Source organism: Cryptomeria japonica, chromosome 1 (genome assembly GCF_030272615.1).
Source record: "Cryptomeria japonica chromosome 1, Sugi_1.0, whole genome shotgun sequence".
Lineage (NCBI taxonomy): Eukaryota > Viridiplantae > Streptophyta > Pinopsida > Cupressales > Cupressaceae > Cryptomeria > Cryptomeria japonica.
Window position 1 is genome coordinate 533,253,548 of NC_081405.1, and position 27,848 is coordinate 533,281,395.

Consider the following 27,848-nt stretch of genomic DNA (forward strand, 5'->3'; position numbering starts at 1 on the left):
ATCCAGTGATCCCCCTGACAACACTCATCATGCAAAGGCTAACAGACAAAACCCCAAAAGACCTAGAAAACAAGAAGACAAGAAGACAAGTGGCGCAGCTGCTATTCTCACGGAGGTGAGTGTCTAGTTTTTTTTTTTTGTAGATTCGATGTACCTGGACACAAGAAGTCGCACCTCCTCTATGGTGACACTTGGCAAGTTGCTAATTTGGAAGTCGACCATATCCACATCATCAAAATAGGTGGCGAGAGTGTCTTCCCAGCAATTGCTTGTGTAAGGAAATTTTCATCTATGTGCATGAAGCTCGAAACTCTGGAGAGATCCTATCTGAGAATTGGCCCTGAAACTTTGAAGAAGTTTCCTTGAACTTTGTCCCTCAAATTTTTTTGACGCAAATGCTTCTCTCGTACCTCATCCTGTTGCAATATCTCAGCTGCCACAAAGAAGACCTTGTCTTGACTGTCTCTAATGGTCTTTTCAATTTGTGAACACTTAGTCTTGAATTTTCCCAAAAATTCATCCCTTGTAACCAAGGCAAAGTACCAAGTATTGAAATCATATAGGTCATCGGGCTGGATGACTTTTCTGTCTACAAGATCCTGCTGAGAAAGTCCTTTGATTACTTTCAGATATGGAATGATTCTTCTCTAAATATCCTCAATATCTTCTTAGGCTTCGACCATGTATTGAATTCTGCTCAATAAGGAAGATGTGGAATCATGTGCTTATATTAGGTTCTCAATGAGTATGTGTTGTGACGTCTTCACACATTGCCCCATTGCAAATGGGGACCCTCACTTTTCGCTTTTTAGAGTGGAAGTTTTGCCTAGTTTCCTAGTGTTTGCCTTTGCCGATGAGAGGGTTTTTTGAATTTTGAATAGGATCAAGTTGCAAACGTTGATATTTTAATGATCCTAAATTTTGTCTAAGTGTTGACCTTTTGAGCGTTAACGTGTTTTTAAACACGCACATCAATGATTTTAAAGTGCCAAGGTATTCACAGACCTTTTGGAGTTGTTTTCTCGCTCCTAAGGTATTATTTAAATTGATTTCGCACTTTATTCCAATATTTTCCTAGCGTTTTGCTCATATTTTTGGAAAATTAGCCTAAGTCAAGTTTAAATTTAATGTTTCTAAGTGATTTTGAGTGGTTAAAATGCTAAAATCCTAAGGGAAATTTATATTCCAAGGGTTAGAGGGTCAAATTCCATGTTAGAGGTGCTTTCCCCTCACATTCGAGACTACCTAACCCATTCCCCCACTCAAAATCCACACTACACATGGGTTTCCCCTGAAATCCATACTGGCTACTATTTTCCCCCACTGTTTATCCATACTTGAATCGATTTTCCCTGGAAGTGCTAAAATTTGGCTAAGTGTCAGGATTTATCCAGACTGCCATCGATTTTCCACCAGGAGTGCGGACAAAGTTAAGGATAATTCCATGCCTGGGTCGATTTTCCACTAGTAGTGTGGACAAAGTTAAGGATAATTCCATGCTTGGGTCGATTTTCCACCAGGATGTTTTGTGACAAGTGAATGCGGATTTTTGTCCGGATTTTCATCCGAACAGAGGTCGATTTTCCACTGGGAGTATTTTGAAGAGTTTTGAGTCCGGATTTTCATCCAGACAGAGGTCGATTTTCCACCAGGGAGTATTTTTCCAAGTTAAGCGAGTTTGGAGTGTGGATTTTTCAATCTAGACTGCCATCGATTTTCCCCTGGGGAGTTTTGTGCGCATTTTTGATGAAGTTATGCATGGATTTTTATCCAAGCTAGGATCAATTTTCCCTTATGGGGAATTTTTGACAATTTTAATGATTTTTGAAGGGATTTTTCAATCCCAACCCAAGTCGATTTTTCTCTGGAGGCTTAATTTTGATTTAAATTGCAATATTTTAATAAATAAGCCCCATTTAATTGCTTTTAAATAATTATTAATGATTATTTAAAATTTTGAAAGCAAAATTTAATAACTTGCAATAAACATTTAATATTTGAACCTTCTAGAAGCAAGTTAGGTTTTTACCAAGCAAGTATTTAAGCAAGTGTTTTATCCCACATTGCTTGTGTGGTGAAAGTGATGTAAAAGCATAGCATATGAGAGACTTTGTTCAAGAGAGGATAAGATACCTTGGTATTTTATTCTGTGTTCGCATGTGCATAAAAAACACATCAACAGTATGTCAGCACGTTCTGAGACATCTGCAGACCATTCTTTTACTTCTTTGAAAGTTGTCTTCATGTCTTCATAATCCTTTAATGATTCTTGTGGAAGAGGTATGGGTGGAGTAACAGGTACATCCTCCCGATCTATAGGTTTTGTCAAATGTTGAACATATCTCTTCCATTGCTGATTCTCTTCCTCAACCTTCTTTCTTTTTTCTTTTTCCTTGGCTAGTCTTGCCTTGAGGGCGTTGCAAGAATCATCAAAATCTTGGATCTCTTGGGCTTGAGTAGTCCTATCTAAATCTACTGTAGTGATCTCATAATCTTCTGGAGCAATGTTATCCCGATTTTTACCTTCTTTGGGTACAGCTACTTGCACTGATCTAAATCTTGCACTCTCTCTTTGAATTAAAGAGAATCTCTTGGCTAATTTGGGCGGTCTTATCTCAACCGGTTTACTCACCATGGGCAGGAATGCCGCTGTGTTCTCTTCTGAATGAGCTTCTGTAGGAGCCTTAGCCTTTATTCTTTCCCTCAACCAATTTGGAATGGCTGATTGCTCCATGCCACTTTCATCAAACTTATCCTCTATTCCTTTTGGTCCTGTAACTATACTATCTAGGAATTCCCTTGGCAACTCAGGTTCTTCAACTTCTACATTCCTAGCAGAATTTGGTTTTTGAGCTGGTTCTTCCATTATCTCTTCTACTCAAAGGCAAGGAGCTATTACTTCATTACCCTCTATATCAGCATTCATCCTCTGTTCATCAGCTGTAGCTCTGACTGAAGCAGTGGTTGCAACACTTAAGGTCAAATGACCCTCATCAGACTTATACTTTCTGCTTGCATCTCCAACTATTTTCTTTCCTTTACCCCTCAAAGAACTTTCAGTGGGTTCTTTCCTTTTTCTGGATCCAACACTTGACGAAACACCATGGTTTGAAGACATTGATTCGTTGGCTCCCATAAGATCATATGTGAGATTGATACCTTTGGATCTAAGACCCTTTGTCTTCTCCGTTGCCCACCATTTTGAATATTCAATTATTGGTCTCATGAGGTCGCTTAAATCAGACCTCTTAGAATCTGACCAATTGACCAAGGCAAGGGGCTCATTTATTAGCTTATCAAAGTGAGGCTGCTTAAGCTCGGGATCATCTTCAAGCTGATATGCTACTCGAAACACTTCTGTTACTCTAATCAAATTCAGGGGAAGTCTGGACTACAATCTCCTTCTGATTTCAAAACTATCAGTTGCATTAGCCCAGTAGTCTTCGAGATCAAGTCTATGCTCGAATATCTCTCCATCAACCTTTTTCATCTGGTGAAAAGGGTCAATGCTTTCTGGCCTTATACTGGAAGAATGGGTACCAAGCAAGCTCCTTTGCAACACTAGCGGCAGTTTGTGATGATGGACATGTCTCCAATCCATTTCCAATAGTGAGAGAAGATGTTCCTACCTTCTTTTGTTTCTCTCTCTAAACAATCATATAATTTTCAAGCTGCCTAACAACTTCAAGCAACACTACCCTGTTGGTGGGATACATAGGTAACTTATAAGGAGGTCCAGAGAATCCTTGAATTCTCAGATAAGTAAATCTAGGAAATTGGATGTACCAATGCTTGAATCTGCTGATGAAACCTTTAGATTCCTGAGAGAGCCTTTGATGAAGACCACCTTGGAGCGTCCTTGTAATGTGCATCAAGAATGTATCGTTGACTCTCTTGAAGTGAAATTTTTCTTCCAAGTGCAGATGTGGGTAGCAATCATAAACTGCAAACTGATTCTCCTTATTTCCCACTTCTCCTCTACAAGTGAGTCCTTTACATCTGTAGGTTCGAGCAAGAGAGTACACCAAATAGGAACTCATATAAAATGTTCTGTTCTTCTCTAAGTTCTTCAACCGGTCATCAAGATTATCACTTATAATCTTTGCCCAATCAATCATCTTTGTTCTGGTAATCTCATTGATGAAGTAGTACATCCAAGGCTCAAATGATGCACCTTGTGGACTACCCATGACTCTGTTTAACAAAACTATCATGTCTCCAATATCTTCCTTGAAATAGGCTCTCACAAGATCCTTGGGTAACTTGGAAGCACCCTTCATTGGCTTTTCCAACCATTGATGGTTGATGTTGGCCTCATAGTCTTCAATATTATCTTGATACAACCATGTTGCTTCCTCCTTGGTCATGTAAATAGGGTTAGGATATTTGGGGATGCATAAAGCTTCCCTGATAGCAACATCACTAATGTTCACCAGGACTCTCCCGTCAGGTGCTATCATCTCTCGGCTTATAGGATTATAGTGTTTAGAGCACTCTACCATCAACTCAGTACACTGCATTGCTGGAAGGAACCCAACAGCTTGTACAATTCCATTCCTCATCATCTTTCTGGTGGTTGCTGTAGGCATCAAGTTGTCTAGGCCATACATTCGCTTCTTGAATTCCCTCAGGTTGATATGTCCCAAGTTTGTGTCTCCGACCAGCTTCCACTTAGACCTCATCTTGGATTCCGGAGGGGAATCTTTATCCACCTGAAACTTCATCCTGGCTGTGTGATATCTGCAAAACAATCAAACAAACTCAAGTTAAATTCTATACTTTTAGGCGTAGTTTGTGAGTTTGGTGGCTAAGTAATCTGTGGTTTTCACTTTCTTTTCAACACTTAGTCACAAAATGGGATTTTCCATACTTGATTATCTCGAAAATCACAACACTTCGTCTGATAAATCAGAACTTCGGAAGATTTAAGTCCAAGAATATTTCAATAAATCCATTCAAACTCTTTTGAAAAGCAGAAAATAAGAAGGAGAAGAAGGAAAATCTGTTTCTTTTATTCCTTCTTTCTAGAACTTTGAAGAAAATCAAGTTGAAACCTTAATATTCTGCCTATGAAATCAATTTTCACCTTCGAAGAATGAGAAAACCAGAAGTTAATCACAGAAAATCAATGGTTTTATTCTCCCAACTGTCAAAACTCTTCAACAATCTAAGTTGAAATTTGTTGAAAAATGGTTGATAACTCTGAAATATACTTGAAATCTTCTTCAAAACACTTCCAACGTGCAAAAATTCCTTCAAAATTTACTCTCAGCCTGCTGAAACCTTTCAAATTCACTCTCAACTTGCTCAGAAAATTCGAACTTTATGTGTAAAAATGAGAGAATGGACAAGGTATTTGTATAAGAGTTCGAATTTCATATTTGGAAACATAAAAGATCTTCAAAATTTATTTCTAATTTGCTATTCATTCATCGAACTTGGACATCCAGTTTTTAATCTTTCAAAGAAAGTTTCCAAATCGGACCTTAGTGAACTGTCATTTCTTTGGCAAGTTAATCTTTCAATTTTCAGTTCAAGATGAAAGTTTCTAAATCCAGTTTCAGTCTATAATTCGAACTTGATCCTCAAATCTTCAAATCCAAAAACTTTCTATTTTGGTTTTAGTTCGAATTCTTCTTCTTGGTTTACTGAGTGCAAGTTTCTAAATCGATTTTTAGTTCATAATTTAGACTAAATATGCAATATTCTCCTTTCAAAAACTTTCTACTTCTCTTTTAGTAACTTCATGAAGATCTTGCTGACATTGTGTTGTGACGTATTCACACATCGCCCCATTACAAATGGGGACCCCTTTTTTTGCTTTCTAGGGTTAGTTTAGTTTGCTTGGTTGCCTAGTCTTGGCTATTAGTCTTTGCATTTGAAGGGTCGCCATGTGGCTCATTAGGATAGCAGGCTCTGATTGAGTCAGGTGGATCTCCTCAAGAGGTTAGGTCAATTGAGTGATTAGGGGTTATTTAGATCAGTGAAGCAATGATCGGGAAAAAATCGCGATCGATCGCGATTAATCGGGAATCGCAGAGGGTCGCGATTTTTTCCTCGAAAAAATCGCGAAATACGCGTTGACCGTGGGTCAACGATTTTTTCCCGTTTAAACACGATTAAGCCCGATTAATATCTGCCGATTAATCGGGAAAAATAAAAATCGCAATTATTTGCACGAAAACCCTAAAAACACGAAAAAGGTGCCAAAGTTTCGGAGAAAAATCTACAAATGGACGTCGCCTCCCTATTGTTTTTCGTCCAAAGTTTGCAGGTGGGAAATTTGAAGTCCATGTTCGTCATTAATCGGGCTTCCGATTTTCCGAGATTGATTGTCTATTACGGTGATTGAAGAAGATCACCAAGCCGGACTGTTTCTTACAGTTTAGCGCAGAGGGATCACCAAGCCACAAGCCATCACTGCATTCATCGAGCCTTCCAGGTATTTACAGTTAAATTTTTGTTTTACAAATTTTGTTTTTATAGATTTTATTTAATATTATGTTCGTTTTATTTAATTTCTTAGTTTGTTTTATTTAATTTCTTAGTTTGTTTTAACAGTATATTAAATTTAACTGTTAAATATACTGTTAAATTTAACAGTTAAATTTAATATACTGTTATATTAAATTTAACAGTTAAATATATTTAACAATATATTAAAATTTAAATATACTGTTTAATAATTTAACTGTTAAATTTATTATACAATATACAGTATATTTAATAGTTAAATATTAACTATTAAATATACTGTATATTGTATAATAAATTTAACAGTTAAACTATATAATAAATATAGTTTAATTTAATTTATTAGTTTGTTTTATAGAATTATATTTAACAGTATATTAAATTTAACAGTTAAATATATACTAATAAATTTAACTTTTAAATTTAATATACTGTTACATTAAACTTAACTGTTACATATATACTAACATGCTGTTAAAATTTAACTGTTAAATTTATTAGTATATATTTAACAGTATATCAAATTTAACTGTATATATTTAACAGTATATTAAATTTAATATACTGTTAAATATATACAGTTAAATTTAATATACTGTATAAATTTATTAGTATATATTTTCAGTATATTAAATTTATTTACTGTATATATTTAACAGTATATTAAATTTAACTGTATATAAATATATACAGTTAAATTTAATATACTGTTAAATATATACAGTTAAATTTAGTATATATTTAACAGTATTTTAAATTTAATTGTATATATTTAACAGTATATTAAATTTAATATACTGTTAAATATATACAGTTAAATTTAATATACTGTATAAATTTATTAGTATAAATTTTCAGTATATTAAATTTAGTAACTGTATATATTTAGCAGTATATTAAATTTAACTGTATATATTTATATACAGTTAAATTTAATATACTGTTAAATATATACAGTTAAATTTAGTATATATTTAACAGTATATTAAATTTAACTGTATATATTTATATACAGTTAAATTTAATATAATGTTAAATATATACGCTTAAATTTAATATACTGAAAATATATACTAATAAATTTAACAGCTTAATTTAACAATATGTTAGTATATAGTTACATATAGAACAGGTTAAGTTTAATATAACAGTTAACTTTAATATAACAGGTTAACTAATCAACCCCTAGCCTAAGCACATGTTCAAATAAAATTACTTATTTAACTAATTAACTTAAATTTACTAGTATAACTAATTTGAACATTACTGAATATAAAATATATAAGTACTCAGAAAGATATACTGAATATAAAATATATACTGTATATATTTTACTGTTGGACAGAAATTTGTCTTCCCAAAAAGTATAATTTAACTGTATATAAGGTTAAGAAGAATGTATTGCTGTTTCTAGTGGGTCTGAAATTCTTCTTCAATGGCTTAATTTCCCATGTATTGAGCAATAATTGAAGTATACCATTGGTGTAAACTTGAAATTCAATTACATTTAGGTTTCCAATTTCCCATGTCAATGTAATTAAAATGCAATTATTCTACACAAGCTCAACCATAGATCCCTCAAAAGTTTAAGATTGAGTGTAATGTTTTTACAGATTTGATTCTTGATAATGCCGCGTCAAAAAGACTTTGCATGGACACATTGCACAGCAGTTCTGGGTAGCACGAAGGTCAAGTGCAATTGGTGTCTAGAAGAGATCAGTGGTGGAATTTATCGTTTCAAATGGCATTTGTCCAAAGAACGAGGAAATAACACCGTGATATGCAAGGCATGCCCTGCAGATGTCTCGTATTAGGCAAAGCAATCTCTTGACGGGATTGCTGAGAGTAAGGCCAAAAAGGCAAGAATTGGGGTTGAACTAGGTTCTAGTTCTGCAGATCCCAGGACAAACCATTTGGGTGAGGAGGATGGTGAAGATGGGAGTTTCAGGGAATCTGGGTCGACACATAATTCTATAGCACGTGGACCAAACACAGGTGGAGGAAACACTAATGCTTTCTTCCAACCTCGTACCACAGCAGGATCACAAACCACTTTGGAGAGTACAGGATGGAGGAAAACTATCACTGAACAAGCAAAGAAGGCAATTGCTAATTATTGGTACTCCTCTCACACGGCATTCCATGCTTCCAGAAATCCATATTGGCAACCCATGATAGATGCTATTGCAGCTGTAGGTCCTGGGTTTCAAGCCCCATCTTGTGAATCATTAAGGGTTGGTATGCTGAAAGATGCAGTAGAGGATGTTCAAGATGTTGTTAAACAACATCGATTGCAGTGGGCTAGAACTGGTTGCAGCATCATGTCAGATGGTTGGACAGATAGAAGGAACCGAACTCTCATTAACTTCCTTGTCTCTTGTGAGATTGGCACTGTTTTTTTGAAATCTGTGGATGCATCTAATATGATGAAATCCACAAATGCATTGTTTGAGATGTATGACGTGGTAGTTATAGATGTAGGGCCACAAAATGTGGTTCAATTTATCACAGACAGTGTTGCTGCTTGTGTTGCTGCAGGGAGACTTCTGACAGGTAAATATCCTTCCATGTTTTTTACACCATGTGCAGCACATTGCCTTGATCTAACCCTAGAGGACATTGGAAAAATTGAATGGGTTAAGGCGGCATTTCAGAAAGCTCACAAGGTTACCAAATTTATTTATAATCACACAAGGGTTTTGGCTATAATGCGCTCTTTCACAGGAGGCAAGGAGCTAGTTCGACCAGGAGTGACAAGATTTGCAACATATTTCCTTGCATTACAAACATTATGTGAACAAAAAGGTAATTTGAGGCGAATGTTTGTTTCAGCTGAGTGGATGGAGTCTGGTTTCACAACTCAAGCAAATGGCATAGCAGTGGCAGAGTATATGTATTCTACCACATTTTGGGAATCTATTGAACAAATTGTAGAATTTTCAGAGCCTTTAGTAAAAGTCTTGAGACTAGTGGATGGAGATAAACCCCCCATGGGATATGTGTATGAGGCCATGGATAGGGCCAAGGAGGTGATAAAGAGTAAGCTGGAAAATAACAGGGATAAGTATATGCCGTTGTGGGACATAATTGATAGGAGATGGGATGGACAAATGCACACTCCTCTCCATGCTGCAGGATATTTTCTCAATCCTCTGTTATTCTATAAGACTGACTTCCTAGAAATTGATGCTGAGATCAAACAAGGCTTCTTCAAGTGCATGGAAAAAATGTTTCCTGACTTGGAAAAATTTGATGCGGCTACGATAGAGCTGGAAATGTACAAGCATGCTAAGGGCTTTCTCTCTTCTAGGGCTGCTATACAAAGCAGAAAGACAATTCAACCAGGTAGACTCTATAAACTTTTGACAATCTCTTTATTTTGCCAACCACTAAGTTTGTTAAGATTATAAGATATTCTTAGTCTTACAATATCATCTCCATATAATGTGTTTTTCAGCTGCATGGTGGGCTTCTTTTGGAGATGAAATACCAAATTTAAGGTGGATGGCGGTGCGTATTTTGAGCCAACCATGTAGCTCATCAGCTTGTGAGCGTAATTGGAGTGTGTTTGAACACATACATTCTAAGAAACGCAACTGCCTATCACAACAACGGCTGAATGACTTGGTATTTGTTCATCACAACCTCCGCTTGAAGATAAGGAAAGCTCAAGGTGAGAATATTAATATATAGTTGCAGTTTTTTGAATTGTATTCACTATTCATTGATTTTTCATTTGTAAGGGAAACACTAATTTCTACATAGGCAAAATCAGGAACTATTGAGGAATGCTTGCCAATTGACCTCGATGAGATATATCCAGAGTGCGAGTTGATTGCTGCTGATGATGCTGATGATGATGATGATGATGTTGATGATGATTATGTTGTTGCTGATCGTCCGCTTGTGTCTGAAGATTTTGATATCATGAGGCAAGCCAACTTTCGTCTTGAATGGGTTGAAGGAATTAGGACAATCTCTTGCCTAGGAGCTTCATCATCAGGGCCTCCTGCCCTCTAGCATGTCATTGCCTACATTTGAGATTTTGGAATTTTGTACTTAATTTACAGGTTGACTTTGTTCAAAGTCACAAACTATATTGTAATTGACATTTTGACATCTATCACCATCTAGATATTATTTATGGTGTAGTATATTTTGTGGAACGTAATCAGTGATATGAATATAAGCAACGAAAATCTATTTCCTGCAATTCATGTTTTCAAGTGTCTATTTTATTTGCCTACAATATCTCTATGCCATGGAAATACCCTAATAAAATATATTAAAAAAGTAGTTTTTGATTGTTTTTCTGCAATTTTTTATGTTTTTTTGTATATCTGATTTTTTCCCGATTTTTTGAAAAAATCTTATACTTTTGTTTTGCCGATTAATTCCCCAAACGATTATTGTTTCTATGATTTAGATCATTCCTAGGGTGTTTTTGTGTACTATCTGGTCGCACTTCAAGTTGCTAAATCAAACCTTGGTTGATGCATAATGTTCTCCTAGGTCTCATCCCTTACATCAAGGACAAAGCGAATTTGCTTTGAGAAGTCTGGAATGTCATCCTGATCCTCAAATATCCTGAAATTTGGCTAAGTTTGGAATGTCGTCCTGATCTTGAAATTTGACTAAGTCTAGAAAATTGAAGAATTCTCCAAAAACTAGATTTTGCATTATAACTCTTGGAGGTTCGAAACCACTCTCAAACATCCTGACAATATCACTTATACTTAAATGTTATATTCCATATATGAATCCTGATGGAGAGGCTAAAAGGATAAATTTCACTCCTGACCCTTCCAAAGGGTCCAGAGCGAAATTTCTCAAGGACCTAAGATTTCACCTAAGTCATTGAATGGTTGGGCAAATTTGCAAGAACATGGAAGGAAATGGATCAAGGACCAAGTCTAAGGCAAAGCCAAGTGGAAGAGAAGGTAAATTGAGCCTAGAAGAGCAATTTCGCTCCTGACCCTTCCAAAGGGTCTAGAGTGAATTTCTCCATAAGACACTCTACATTGCTCAAAGCCATGATCTAATCCATGTCCCAGGTATTATTGAAGGCAATTCACTTGTTTGAATGAAGAAATGTTGGAAATGAAGTTAGGATTTGAGCCCAAGGATGAATTCCGCTCCTGACCCTTCCAAAGGGTCCAGAGCGAAATTCTTCTAGGACCCTATTTCTTCACAAAATCTTGAACTAAAAGCCAATTTGGGGAGCAAGCTGACTTGATGATGATAGGAGGAGGCCTAAGAAGTTATGTCCAAAGCAAAGAAAGGAGGAAATAAGTGTGAAATGAGGTCAAGGAGGAATTTTGCTCCTGACCCTTCCAAAGGGTCCAGAGCGAAATTCACATAATCTCTATGTTGCTACTTGTTATAGCCAAGTTTTTGACTTCTAAGGCATGTTTGGAAAAACTTTGATGTGTTCTTGCCTTTGAAAATTGGATTGAGGCGATGGAGTAGTCAAAATCAACCCAAAATAGGAATTTTGCTCCTGACCCTTCCAAAGGGTCTAGAGCGAAATCCTCAACTTAACCCTCTATTTTGCCTAAGACATTGAAAGGACCTTGTTTTGAGCTAAGTGGATGGCAAATTCACTTGATTATGGTGAGGAGAGATGGGTTTGATCAAGTTTGAGGGTGAATTGAATGGAAGAAGTGTGAAATCAACCTAGAATAGGATTTTCGCTCTTGACCCTTCCAAAGGGTCCAGAGCGAAATTCCCCATAAACACTATTTTCTTCCTTGTTTAGACTAAAAGCCTTGTTCCTTGGACATAGTGGGGGTAAATGTACATGTTCTTGCCTTAGGAAGTGAATGAAAGCATTGAAAAGTGAGGATTTTGTCCAAGATTGGGAATTTCGCTTCTGACCCTTCCAAAGGGTCCAGAGTGAAATTCTCCATAAACCTCATTTTCTTCCTTGTTTAGGCCAATATTTTAGTTCCTTGGGCATATTTGGAAGTGGATTAACATGTCTTTGCCTTTTGAAGTGATTAGAAGTGAAGGAGTGAAGGAATTTGTCCTAAAACTTGAATTTCGCTCCCAACCCTTCCAAAGGGTCTAGAGCGAAATTCCTCAAAGCACCTATTTTCTGCTTAGATGAGGTCAAAACCTTGGTTCTTATGGTGTGGTTGAGGGGGAGTAATGTATTCTTGCCTTTGCAATAGAGATTGGACTTCAAGAGATGAATAGTCAAGCCTAGAATATGAATTTCGCTCCTGACCCATCCAAAGGGTCTAGAGCGAAATTCCCCAAATCTCCTCTTTCTCTCAATTTTGTGTCAAGCCAAGTGTGGATCAGGGTGAATTAAGATTGAAGATGTCCCTAAGCATGCCTTTGAGTAGCTTGTGATCACCAAATGTGAAGGAATTGAGCTAAAACTTGAATTTTGCTCCTGACCCTTCCAAAGGGTCCAGAGCAAAATTCTCTATAGGTCCTGTCCTTGGCCATGGTTTTGAGCGAATTTCTCCTTTCAGGACTTCTTGGGGGTCAAACAAGTGTTGCCTTCATGAGAGAGGGATCCAAAGTTGAGTGTCAAAGGAAAACAAGGTATGAAGAATGAATCTAGGTGAAGGAAAACAAGCAAAACTTGAATTTCGCTCCTGACCCTTCCAAAGGGTCGAGAGCGAAATTCTCAAAATCACCTAATTTGCTCATAATGAAGGCTAAAATATGAATTCCTAGGCCTTGGTGGAGAGAAGACTAGTATATACTTGCCTTGGGAAGCAATTTGGAGTAAGGAAATGATGGAATTTAGAACCTAATCATAAAAATTGCTCCTGACCCTTCGAAAGGGTCCAAAGCGAAATTCTTATAGGGCCTGTCCCTAGGGAAGATCCTAAAGCAAGTTTCATTTTAATGTCTTCTGGTTGATGAGAAATGCCATGTTAAGATAAATATATCATGTGTACTTAATCATCTTTTGGTTTGTTTTGCAGGTGGAAGAAAATCAGGTCAGGACAAGGACGACCTATTCCAAGCCCGTCATCATCAAGGACATTCCAAATGCATAAAGGAGGCCTCATCAAACACATGGGAGTCAAGGAGGTACATCATTCATCAAGTACATCAAGGACAGAGGAAGATCAACCAAGGCAAGTACCAAACAAGGTGGCGTCCCAGTCACTATTCCTCCAGTCAAGATAGGTCCACATCAGCTTGTCTAGATTCAATGTACCTGACTCACCAGTGATGGCACAAACTTCGAGGCACCTACCCCTGACATCTATTGGTCCACACTCATGAAATGTAATTTTTTCATTGGCTGAGGAAAGTTTGTTATAACAAACCCTAATTAGGGTTTCTATCCTTTAATCCTAGCCATTGATTCTAAGTCAATCAGAGCTGTCAATTTGTAAAGGGCTCTCTATATAAAGCCCTGGCACCTCATTTGTAAGATATAATAGTCAGAGAATAGGAAATAGTTAGAGAGATAGTCAATAATTAGTAGCTTGATAGTAGATAGCATTTTAGAGTAGAGTACAAAGAGGAGGCAAAGATTGTTGTCAAGATATTGTTGCAAAAGACATGTAAACTTCATTGAAGGAATGGTGAATTCTATGTGTCAATTCTACAATTTGCATGGTCTCTATACTTCTCAAGTTTAATTTCATGTTATTAGATGAATGGAAGAAATTTGTATGATCAATGGTGAAATTTGTATATCCATACTACTAGTGGTTTGTTGATTGCAAACTTGCTTTGCGTAGTCAACTTCAATTATTGCTTCTTCATTGATATGCATCAACCTGATGGTGTCTATGCTTATAGTGGTGATCTGAACATCATAAAGCTATCCTTAGAAGATCGCACTAACCTCGTGGAGATGATCATAGAGTTTCATCAAAGGTCATCCATTGCTCCTACATCCATTGCTACTAACCCTTATCCTTTTTTTTTTTTAAAATCAAGGATCAGTAAAGACCCATGTTCCAGTGATATCCAAAGTAAATCAGATGCTCAGGTCATCGAATGTAAGTCCCCTTGTGATTCCAACAAAATCACATCATACCGCAAGAGCTTATCCACAAGTAGAGACCCTACATATAAGAACCTTGGAGTTGCCTTGATTGATCCTTAGGCGAAATCTTCAGCATTCGAGGAAAATTTGTTCAAGAGAGGATAAGATACCTTGGTATTTTATCCTGTGTTCGCATTTGCATAAAAAACACATCAACACATCGTTGAAGAATATTCTTTAACTTTCAAATTTTGGTAAGTGTTGTCATTTTATGACACCCTTGGTCCATCAGTGAGAACCGATTAGAGATATGTTCCATGGACCAGCGTTGCCCCAGTTGATCAAAGAGAAAAGCAATGGAGTTATGAAGTGTGAAGTGTTGACTTGTTTGGAGGAAGTCCCTTCCCCTTGCTTCCCTTTTCTTTCTTCCCCGGAACTCCGAAACCCCGAGGTTCCGAAGTTCCTTCTCTTTGTCTTCTCTTCTTTTCTTCTTCGGAACTCCGAAACCCCGAGGTTCCGAAGCTCCCTCCTCGTCTTCTTCCCTTCCCTGGAACTCCGGAACCTTGAGGTTCCGAAGTTCCTTCCCTTTGCTGCCTCTCCTTTCTCTTTCGCGGAACTTCGGAACCCCGAGCTTCCAAAGTTCCTTCCCTCCTTGCCTTTTCTCTATTATCCGGAACTCCGGAACCCCGAGGATTTGAAGTCCCTTCCTTGCTGCCTTTCTCTCTTCTCTGGAACTCCGGAACCTCAAGGTCTCCTTCCCCTTCCCCGGAACTCTGGAACCCCGAGGTTCCGAAGTTCCTTCCTTGTCTTCCCCACTCCGGGAACTCGAGTTTCCGGAGTCCTCAGATTTCTTTCCGGTTGGCAACACTTCCGAATGGCGTGATCAACACTCAAAGCTTTAAATGCTCCGACGACTTTTGTGACTTGTACACCTTTTGTGGAGCTACTGGGGTGCATCTAATGATTTTGCAGGATTTCCATCAAGGGAGGTACAAGGCCATGCTTATTGTGGTTACTTATGTCATGCCTGCATGCTTTGACTTTGGAATGTCAGTCAATCCACCCTTCTCAGGGTTGCCTTTTGGGGTATGGCTAGGTTGCTTGCATGTACAAAAAGTCAGGGGCATGCACTTCCCTGCACTCCCAGACTTACATTTTCCAGCACACATAGGGGTCATGATCACTCTTGTAACTAATTTTCTATATAAAGGCTGTTAAGCCTCATTGTAAAGGGTTCTCTCCCTGTTGGCTTGAGCTATTCTATGCTCTTTCACTTCTCTTGTATTTATCTTGCATTTTTGCAACTATAAGTTTGGCCATTGGCCTTATAATGAATTGAAATCACCATTCTTGCCTTCTTTCAACTTATGTATGATGTGTATGTTTCCTTACCTTCATCATAGGTGTATGTTTTGTGGCTCTTCTCTCATACATGCTGTGTTAATTTATTTCTGAATGTGATTTGTGGGAAACCTTCTCCCCTCTTGACATTCAGCGAAGTGCAATGGTGTCAATGTATTTGTTGCTCCCGTCGATGGTGGTTTATGAAACATAATTAAATGTAACCGCCACTTTGGATATTGGGTGCGTGAAGTGTTGACTCTTCGTCTACCTTCACTATATTCATATTCGAGCTTGCTTTGTCATCTCATGGTTGTTGCGGATTGTATTTTGGGGGATGCATGAAGTTTAAGGGATCGACATATATATAAAGCCTATGTTCAAGCCATATTGTAGCTGCTATCAGCTGTCTGAGACATTATCGACTTATTCTGTTAATTGTCAAGTGATTAAGCTTGTGAAGCTTTGTATCAGATTTGTGCCTTTAATAAAGGTTGATTTTTTTGGCGTCGTTGGGTTTTTCACCCTCGGGTGGAGGGTTTTCCTAGGATAAAATTTTGTGTATTTTGTTCTTGTGAGATTTTTCTAAGTTTCACAGATTTTTGTGTCTTACCTTTCTGGTTCTATCATTAACATGGTGTCAGAGCAAGTCTGAGGCCGTGTACCTCACAAGAGGCCTCAAGATTCTGGGAGGGTTGCTTGTTTATTGTTTGGTGTTATTCGATCTATGTTTTCTGAAGACAACGCCATTCTCTAAGCTGTGACTTCATTTCTTCCTATTTCGGATTTCTTGAGCGGCCCTACAAAACACGACGGGATCTCTGTAATGCGACTGATTTGAGGGTATCGCATTGTGTGAAGTCCACTTTATTGTTTTGGAAGGACAAGATCACAACTTCTTTGTGTTGTTGCTCTTATCTGGCATTTGCATCCTATGAGCTTGTATTTGCTGTGATCATTTATCACATTGTTGTCATTGCTACAATCTGCAATCTCTGTCTCATTCAAAGGAGAGAACACTCAGTATGTGGTGTATTTGAGTAGACCTTAATGCATACCAAAAGATTCTTGATATAAAGAACAGTGCTAGAGGAGTCTTATGAGAAGATAAGACTCAGCTACAAGACTAACTCAATGGGAACCGACAATAAAGAGGTGGAGGCTACACATGTTCTAGGTGCGTAGCATGTGTTTGTGAACTTCCAACTGAATGCTATATCTGAGCATCGCCTGGGCTATCATTATGTTACATACTGCTGGAAATGTTGGTCACTCTACTGATGGGAGATTTGGAATTGGGGTCCTAGGATCGTGGTCTTTTCAGCTTCAGAGGGAGCCTGACATCTGGCTTCAGAAAGAGCCTGTCATTTCATTAGAGGCAACCTTGGACGAGGACGTCAGAAGGTTGATATCAGGTTAAGAGGGAGCCACATCATCATGAAGATTTTGTTAATGCATTTTTCTCTGTGATGGAGAAATTTGAGGTGAAAGCCCTTGCAATGCATTTTTCTCTGTGATGGAGAAATTTGGGGTGCAAGCCCTTGTTAATTCATTCTTCTCTGCTAGAGAAGTTTGAGGTGAAAGCCCTTGTTCCACCTTTTGGAAGTAGCCATGATTAATGTCATGTTGAGAGACTCCATGACAACATCACGTTGAGTGACTCCGTGATGAGAGCTTGTGTTTATTTCCTTCATGGGCGTAGCCATGGTGAACATCATGTTGAGTGAATTCATGATGCTATCACGTTGAGAGAATCCGTGATAAAATGTTGCTTTTTACACATATGGGTGTAGCCATTGTGTTTGTCATGTTGAGAGACTCCATGACTTGAAAATCAGAAAATAATATCTCCTTTGCTAAGAGGGAGTGTTAATGTTTGCATACGCTGTAGGAGATTTTATTTTTCCTGCGATGGTTGTATAACCTTTTTGTTGATATCGTGCCTTACTTTTATCAGTTCGTCTCTATTCGAAGATATTGATCTCTGCATTTACGAGTTCCTTCTTAGCTGGAAGTGTTTCCGGTTTCTTGTTACTTGTCGACCATTTTATATTGCCTTTGGCTTCATGGGAATTTCGCACTCGGTGGAAGCGTCTTATCGTATTACATCCGATAAGAAGTGCAATGGTGTCAATGTATTTGCTGCTCCTGTTGGTGGCGGTTTATGAAACGTAATTCAATGTAATTGCCGCTTTGGATATTGGGCGCATGAAGTGTTGGCTCTTTATCTACCTTCACTATATTCATATTTGAGCTTGCTTTGTCATCTCACGGTTGTTGCGGATTGTATTTTGGGGGATGCATGAAGTTTAAGGGTTCGACATATATATAAAGCCTATGTTCAAGCCATATTGTAGCTGCTATCAGCTGTCTGAGACATTATTGACTTATTCTGTTAATTGTCAAGTGTTTAAGCTTGTGAAGCTTTGTATCAGATTTGTGCCTTTAATAAAGGTTGATATTTTTGGTGTGGCTGGGTTTTTCACCCTCAAGTGGAGGGTTTTCCTAGGATAAAATTCTGTGTATCTTGTTCTTGTGAGATTTTTCTAAGTTTCAGATTTTTGTGTCTTACCTTTCTGGTTCTATCATTAACATTCAGTATATGCAATCATAGATTTTTGAAATGGCGAGCAGTTGGTACTCCAATTAATGAGTATGTCCAATAATCATGTGCTCGAACATCAATTTAAATTTTGCCCAGATGTTGCTGCTTAACAATGTTGCATTGCCAATCCCTGCAATTTGCATATACAAAAATAAATGAACAAAATTAACTTACAAAATAGTCATTCTCAGAAATCCTGAGCAGTATCTTAACAACAGACGGGAGGTACCATTCAGTTTTACCTAAGCAATGACACGATTGCTATTTTTTTGAAAAGTTCCTAACTAATTGTATTTAATAGTATTCACTGCAAGAAAAATTGTGATCATGCTGTGGTCCATTAGTTGAAGGACAAACTTTAGAATAAAGACTCAACAAGAATCAACTCAGAGTTTTACTCAAAGGTAGTCACTATCAGAGGAAACAGAGCATTCGACATCCTGAGAAAAAAACTGATAATCAAAGGCAAGTAGCTTAGAGATAGAGTGGCCCATAGGCAATTATTTTGGTTTTTTATTTTGAATTCAAGGAACGAGTTGCAGCAATGATGAGTCCTTTGGAGGACATGAAGATGGTAATGACAACGGGTGACAAAGATGAAATTGTTGCAGCTGAACATGAAAGAAGAAAAAATGCAGCAGCAGAGGGAGCTTTCAATTTTTATAATTATAAGGTGTATGCTGATTTGCATTCATATGAGTTAGAAAATGAAGAAAGCACAAAGGTGTTGAGCGTTGAGGTGCATCCCTGAAAAAGACATTACATTGGTATGGCAAGAGGAGAAGAAGCAGGCATAGGTGCAGAAAACAGAGTGATGGAAATCTTTAATTTCTGTAAGTCGGGTATCACTGCAGGCACAAGTCTAGTGGATGAACATTGGATAAATGCTCTTGGAGGAGGAGGGTGGATTATGGTGGGTTAATTCCGACAAAGAAGGAAGATGAATATGGAATTTGGTGGAGGTGGTCAGACTATGGTGGGAAAAATCCCACAGGTAGAGAGAAGGAAGGAAGTGTTAGGTGGAGGTGGATGGTTTGTGGTGGGTTGAATCCCATGAGAGGCAGAATGAGCAAATGCCAGATTTGGCCGAGGAATATGGCAAACATTCTGGCAAGGTGCTGGATAAAGAGGAAAAAGGAATAATTTGTAGGTACCGGTTTAAGCATGGGAGTATACTGCAAGTTGTTTGCAACTTGGAATAGTGGTTCCACCACTCAACTCTGTTTCTACCCGACATGTCTGATCTAGGAGCAGCTGCAGAGAAATTCCAAATTTTGCATCAATTTTTATGAGTTTGCAGTTTATCAGAAAAAAATGATCATTCAAGGCAATTAGAGTCAATTTCATACAAATCTGTATTTACCTAATGTTCTGACCTGGTAGAAAGGCCAAACAACAGAGGAATTTGCTTAGATTTTTGAACAAATTGCTGTGATTGGAAAGGGCACATAGGAAGCTTAATAGGTGCTGGCCAAATATTGAAATAAAGAAAAGGCAAAATGTGTAGAAGAAGTATTGGTAAAGAAGAAGAGAGAGTTGAGTGCAAATATCTTATGAAAACAATGACCAGTTTGCAAGTGATAGAAGGAAAAGAAGAAAGACAGTGCCAGATGAGGGTGTGGTAAGCTGGAGTGGAGGAGAATCAGTCTTAAACGAACTTTTTCCAGTGGTGACTGCCTGTAATGACTTTGAGTTAGCAAACACGATAATGGTGCCTTTAAGGGGCACCGATCCTTCTCCCAACTCTCCTGTGATATGGCATGATGGTAATATTCAGTTCCACTATTCCTTGCTTACTGTATGGTATCGGCTCACAGTTAGGATGTGAACTTGTGCCCAGAAAGAATGCGCTCCATGCCTTCACTATAATCGCCTCCCAGACCAGGGAGAGTTTTCCAGGTTTGCGTCTGGTAAAACTCCTTCTGCACTTGTTTAATGAAAAGGTTGACAAATTTCTTCGATACTTATTCTTCAACTGGCACTTTCATATATACTAATCCTTCTAAACTGCCACAAAGTCAGCTTTGGCACAAGGAAACTGACCCACACAAATTCCCAGTCAGGTTGGCTTAAACAGTTAAACATTATTTAATAATATTCATCAATGTCGGCCCCTTAAACAAATTAAATAATAACTTCATTTATTATTAATTTTTATTCAATTTATTTAAAATACTGGTAGCTGACCTATCTTCAAATTGGGAAACCACAGTGAAAGTCCAAAATCCTTAAACACCACTACTGCCCATTGGCAGCTAAATCTGCTTGGAATCTGGAGCAGATGGACCTTGCTGAGCACTTCAGATACTGTCTTACTTTGAAATATTTAATTTGGCATAAAACTTCTTCTCCAGTGAAAAATGCCTAAACTTGCGGTATGGATAATATTTTCTGTTTTCAAGCAGAAAAGTTCTCATTTAATGAAGTATCTATTTTGTACAATCCTTAATTTACAATTCTAGCTAACAAAGTTTATTACTTAGTCACAGTACTCATGGTGTTGTGGATATTTAACATAAGAAACAAAGAATTCAAATTATTTAAATTTCAAGGAGCTTTATGTAAGTGCTAGTTGCTCCAACAATGGAAATGACAGTTGTTCAATCTCCAACTAGAGAAAACCTTTTAAATCATTCGTGCAACCAAAAGAACTTAATTTAAAACAACAGGCTATTCGCTGAACATAAGGAGAGATCCTACTTATTAATCTAGTAAGTGAAAATCCCTGCATTTAATTTAATATGGAATTCCATTCAAGTCATAACCATAAACAAGTCAGTGTCGACAATTGTGTGAATAGAATACAAATTATATCATAATCTCAACAGAAATTGAACAGAGGAGATGAGGTGCTTGAAGCCTGTCTAGGCACTAAGGAAGCATCCAAACATGCAGGCCTCCCCCAAAATCTCTGTTTAGGTTGGAATTTAATAATAGTCATGAATATGTTGTGTAATTAATAGTTTATTACTTAAATGTAGAGGAAGAAGCCCCGTCACAGTGTATTTCTCTCTACACAGTTAACATATATAAAACTTAGGTTAAAAAAATTATTTTTCAGAGAAAACTACCTTTTTTAGTTATTCAACATTTTTTTTTCAGTTATAAAAAAATTGAAAAGTTCACTGAATAATGGCCTATCACCCAAAATATAGAAATGTTCTTTTTAAAAAAAGTTTTTGTTTGTTTGTTTGGGTTTAAACAATTGAAGAATTAAACAAAACATTATGTTTTGTCTGTCCATTGTTCTTGGTAAATGTTGGGTGAGGTTGTGGGCTGTGTGAGGTTTAGCTTGGGTCACATTCTTAAGTTTCAAAATTTGGTTAGGCTCAAATGCACTTCATATTCATTGCTTCGCAATCTCACTATATGGGATATTGAGCTTTATGGGTGATGCAGCCATAACCGGTAAGAGCCCTGAAAAGAGTCAACCGGCTTATGCAGCAAGAGAGGCACAACGAAAGCAGTAAGAAAACATAACAAATTCATATAAACAAATCATATTCAAGTCATAGAACTTCCGACAATCATCTGGTAATCATCAAATTATCATCAAAGAACATCCGGTAGTTAACCGGTTACATACAGGCTTCAAGCCAGATACAATCCAACCGGGACTCTAAGAATCAACCGGATCACAACATGCGAATCTCAATCCTTATTCTCAGTTCTACTTCCTTTGCCCTTACAAATGATCACATAACATCATATTTATACCCACCGGAACATATCCGGGTTGGCCTCAAAAGATTACATTCACCAATGTAGGAAAATGAAAACGTGTAATTAGGTCGGCCCTAAGATTTAAGAAATCCTTCTGGAAAATAACAACCAAGTGATGCGGTTTAGCAGGAAGGTCAGCCACATGCCAAAAAACATCGGACAAGACCCAAGATGGATCCACACGCCAAGAATCGCGCTGGTAATTAAGGAAAACCAACCGGTAAGCACAAGAACTGTCCCAGGAACCCAGAAACAGCCAACTGGAAGTGATAACTGACCGGAGAAGAACCCAAATGAACTAGAAATCTGGAATCAACCACATGAAACCGCTAGGAAACTGCAAACAAGATTTGCCACGAAGAACAAGCAACTATCGATAAGAATACTGAAACTGCAAAAAGAACTAAACTAGAAAGGAAATGTTTTTGGTTGATGCAAGATTGCTCATCGACCGGGGATGCTCCTGCATCAGACAACCCAGGTAGAAAAAGATGTTCCATGAGAGGCAACTCATGAACATCTAAAAGGATTCGAAATGAAGATCCCATGCTCATTTCTAATCCAAATATCTTCTTTATCTGCCAATCTCTGCTTTGGCTCCTCCGGTGTCTCAACCGGCTTCTTTGCTTCAAATCTGCACATTCTCCCTGTGTACTACCTTCTTTCCTCTGCAACTCGGGATTTCTTCTGCCACAAGACTTCATCTGGTTTGTCACCATGAGCTCTCTGTTGATCGGTTCCATCTGTCCATCAGACTCATTTGTCAGATCCTTCTGCCAACTCATGTCACCCTTCGGTATAATCTTTGCAATTGGTTCTATCAAATCTTTCTTCAAAACCTCCAGTATAATCTCTGCAATTGGTTCTATCAAACCTTTCGGTATAACCTTTGCCACCGGTTCTTTCAAACCTTCTGGTATGACCTCTGCCACCGATTTCCTGCAACTTTTCTCAGGACTCAGATTCTTTACCTCCTCTTTTTCCTTTAAAGAAATCAATGTGAACTTTTGCTCATCCTTTTCAATAGTAACTAGGTTTTTTCTACAGTCATAAATAGCTCCTTTGTCATACTGCCAAGGTTTTCCCAACAAGACATGACAAACATTCATTGACACAATATCACATAAAACTTCATCTCTGAAAGGCCCAATATTGAAACTCACCCAACACTGCTCCTTTATCTATACCTTTAGATCATTTTGTAACCAACTCACCTCATAAGGACAAGGATGCTCAAGCTTCTTCAACCCAAGCTTCTCAACCATCTCCTCAGATACTAAATTATCAATACTTCCACTATCTACAATGACCTTGCAACACTTACCACCTGATTTGCATACAGTTTGGAAAAGACGACTCCTCTGAGTAGATCCGATATCCTTTCTTCTGAACACAAGGGATTCTCCTTGCTCCGATGCACAGTCAGATCCGGTACCATTCGGTTCTTCACTTGCCACACAACTTCTTGCCATTCCTTGCTTACATTCATAGGATCTATGTTCGGTTTCTCCACACTTGAAACATTTGCCAAGAAATTCTCTACCAGTACTGTTGCTACCCTTCCTTGGTGTCTTCTGTTCTGGTTCTTTACTCCACTTAGGTTTTTACTCCTCTTATTCAACCAATTTCTTCATACTATCATTCATCTTGAATTTCTCTTTTCCCCTATTCGGTTGTCTTCTTCTCACCTTCTCCTCAGCCTTCAAAGCATACTGGTAAGCTTCTTCAACTGTTGAAACCTTCAACATACTCATCTCATCTTGAATGTTAAAAGCAAGCCCATTGATGTACCTCGCCACCTTTTCTCTGTCCATCTCTCTATGTCCAGATTTGATTACCACCTTGTAGAATTCCTCAGTATATACCTTCACAATCATTTTTCTATGTTTCAAGTTCTGCAGTTTCTTGAACAACTCCAGTTCATAGTCTCCCGGTATGAACTTGGCCTTCAACCTTGCAACCATCTGTCTCCACCGGGTGATCTTCAATTCACCATTCTCCACTCTATCTTTCTGCAACTCTTTCCACCACAAGGCAGCATGCCCTTTCAACTTGGTCTGTGCCAATCGGACTCTCTGCGGGTCCTTGACATCCTCAAACTCAAAGTAGTCTTCCAACTCTCCGATCCAATTGATCAGATCCTCTGGGTTCAGCGTTTCGGAAAAGTTAGAAACCTCAACTTTATGCACTTTACTTGCTTGCGCCATTGCTCTTGGGAATCTTAACTCTCTCTCATCTTTCGGTCCTTCAGCTTCCTCAAGCTCTTCACCGACTTCCTCATAGTCATCCTTAGAGTTAGGGTTTCTTCACAAACCAGCCAAAGCATTCCAGATTTCATTCCTCACTTCATTCTTGAAGTCTTCCATCATCTTCTCTACCCTTCAAGGGTTTGTTCTCCTCGGCGGCATCTCTTCTTCCACTCAGGCGAACTGCCTCAACTCGACGATTTGACTACCGGTTTCAATTGCCTCCCCTCGGCGATCTATTGAACACCCACGCAGCTTGCCTCCAATCGGCGATCTGTCCACCTCAAGGAATGCCTCAGACGATTCTTCCACCAGTCGGTCCACAACCAACTCTAATACCAATTGATGCAGCCATAACTGGTAAGAACCCTAAAAAGAGTCAACCGGCTTATGCAGCAAGAGAGACACAACGAAAGCAGTAAGAAAACATAACAAATTCATATAAACAGATCATATTCAAGTCATAGAACGTCCGGCAATCATCCGGCAATCATTAGATTATCATCAAAGAACATCCGGTAGTTAACCAGTTACATACAAGCTTCAAGCTAGATACAATCCAACCGGGACTCTAAGAATCAACTGGATCACAACATGCGAATCTCAATCCTTATTCTCAGTTCTACTTCCTCTGCCCTTACAAATGATCACATAACATCATATTTATACCCACCGGAACATATCCGGGTCGGCCTCAAAAGATTACATTCACAAATGCAGGAAAATGAAAACGTGTAATTAGGTCAGCCTTAAGATTTAAGAAATCCTTTCGGAAAATAACAACCAAGTGATGCGGTTTAGCAGGAAGGTCGGCCACTCGCCAAAAAACATCGGACAAGACCCAAGATGGATCCACACGCCAAGAATTGCGCCGATAATGAAGGAAAATCAATCGGTATGTACAAGAACTGTCCCGGGACCCAGAAACAGCCAACCGGAAGCGATAATTGACCGGAGAAGAACCCAAATGAACTAGAAATCTGGAATCAAACACATGAAACTGCCAGGAAACTGCAAGCAAGATCTGCCACGTAGAACAAGCAACTACCGGTACATACCGGTAAGAATACTGAAACTGCAAAAAGAACTAAACAAGAAAGGAAATGTTTTTGGTTGTGCAAGATTGCTCATCGACCGGGGATGCTCCTGCATCAATGGGTTACCTTATTGGGGTAAGAGGAATATGAATCTGGGGCAGATTTACCATGAAACAGCTCATTTCATCGGTCAGGAAACTAATACTGTCTAAGTACACAATATTTTGTCATTTTATGACACTATTTTCAAGCTCTCAACTTGTGGCTGGACACATCTACATTGTCAGTCATTATTATATTAATTCCCACTGTTTCTTTCAGAAATGGAACTTATATTTGTTTATTCCTTTTCCTATTTTGCAAACTTCATATGTACTCATCCTTTGCTTGATTTGGTGCTATGCAGTGCTAATAAAGGTAACCTTGGAGTACCTCAGCTTCCTGGCCAAGGATGCTCTTTTCATAGCTTCCGTACCAACACATACAAATTGAGTTTTATGGAGACTCCATCAGGAATTAAGGTGTGTAGAACAAAACATGATTACTCATCTACAGAAGTAACAGAGATTATACACATCTTACATGTTGTTTGCATCCAAATACCTATGATATCACTACTCCCGTGATGGTTTTGTGGGACCCTTGTTTTGTTCCCTAGAGAAATAAAAACAATATGTTGTTTGCATTACAGCAAAATGTGTTTTTGTTATTATTTCAATCTTGGAGGGCTTGGAAGTTTTTATAATAGTTCAGGGGAAACATAATTAATGTATAAGTACATAATCTTCTTTCCATGTTGTGGAAATTAGAAGGTATTCGTTTTATTTTCAAATACATTTCTGGCATCAAGTATGTCAGAATTGCCATTTCTATATTCCTTTGGTAATAATCTGTCAAATATACTTTCTTTTTATCTAACACAATTTTCAATTCATTTTGAACTTCTTTGCTAATATGCCAATGTACTTTATTCTCATCTATTATCAGTAGATTGAATAATATTGAACATGTTACTAAGAAGTGTGTATGATTGCTTTTTGAATGATTCAAAGATATACATAGTTAAATTCAATAGCAATTGTACACACGACTTAATGGGCTGTAGAAAACTCATGCCAACTAATGTTACTAAAAACTTTGATGTCTGATAAATATTCAAGTTTCTAAAGTTTTTATTCCTGAATATTTCTGTTCTTTTTGATTGACGACTACCGATGAATCCCTTTCAATGAAAATTTTCCTTTAGCTTAGAATGAGAATCATTTTTTCTAATGAGAACATAGCTTCTGCCGTATGGTAAATCCAAAGCTTTAAGCAAAATCCTTGTAATTCTGATGCTCACTGTCTGCAGATTCCACTAACTTCTGACTTTGCATGGTTTTTTTCGGATCATTTTAAAATATATAGCTATCATAGTTGGCCCATAGTGGACACTATTTTGGCCTGAATTGTAATAATGCCCTCCAAATTAATTCTTTTTTGCAATTCAAATTCCCATAGTTAACAGTTAGTAGCAGTTATCTTTATATCATACATTTATCCTTTCATTTACGAAGTTGAAAGTAACCAGCTTTACAATTGGTTTCTTAATAAGGATTTGTGGAAGGTTGCAATACAATATCCTTATATATACCTGTAGTGTAACCCTCTAATTTACTCTTTTTTTGGAACTGACATTCCCATAGTTAACAGGCAGTAGCTCTTAATATGTTTATCCTGTCATTATAAAGTTAATTTAATTTATATAAGTGGAAATTAAGTATCTTTACAACTGGCTTCTTAAAAAGGAATTGTGAATGGTTGTAGTACAATAGTCTAGTATGGGCATCATTTCATGCATAGTTAAAAAACTCAAAATCAGCAAAAATGCAACAGACCCAAATTTAAGTTGGACTCAGCAACTTAACAAAAACTTGGCAACTTAATTTTTTATTATCCTTAAAAACATAAAATTTACACAAATATAGTTACAAAATGTATCAAATTAATTTGTAAAATGTTGGAAACATTTTTCTATTAGATTTGAATACAGAAAGAGTCCACTATCACATCACCATGTGAATGCAACAATGGCCACCTGACAGATATGATCTTTGTTACGAATTTCTGATGATTGTTGTTGAAAATCATCATACCATAAATTACATATTCACACAATTTACAACAATTAACAATTCCTTCTTGTTCTAGTGAAAAAATTGTGCCGACTCCTTGCAACTGGTTGCAGCTTCCACATTCATATCAAAAGGCTGCAGCTCCACTCTTGAAGTGGATGGCAATGGCTCCTCTACCTCATTTTCGTCATCATATGCAGTGATGTCATCCAATTCAATGTCTCCTCCTAGTAGTGCAACTGCCATTATGTTATCATTTTATGGCCCCCTTCCATTGCTCACTGATTATAACAGATTTGATTATTCTAAATGGGCCAGTAATACTGAATATGTGCCTCTGGT

General features: G+C 37.7%; 1 protein-coding gene across 2 annotated transcripts in view; it reads left to right on the forward strand.

The window, feature by feature from the left end:
* Positions 1-27,848, forward strand: part of LOC131073734 (uncharacterized) — an 86,489-nt gene that overhangs the window by 8,941 nt on the left and 49,700 nt on the right. For both annotated transcript variants that reach the window (XM_058010235.2, XM_058010234.2), the window contains exon 2: positions 25,799-25,913. In XM_058010235.2, the coding sequence (XP_057866218.2) occupies positions 25,799-25,913 (115 nt within the window). The remainder of the gene's footprint in view (positions 1-25,798; positions 25,914-27,848) is intronic.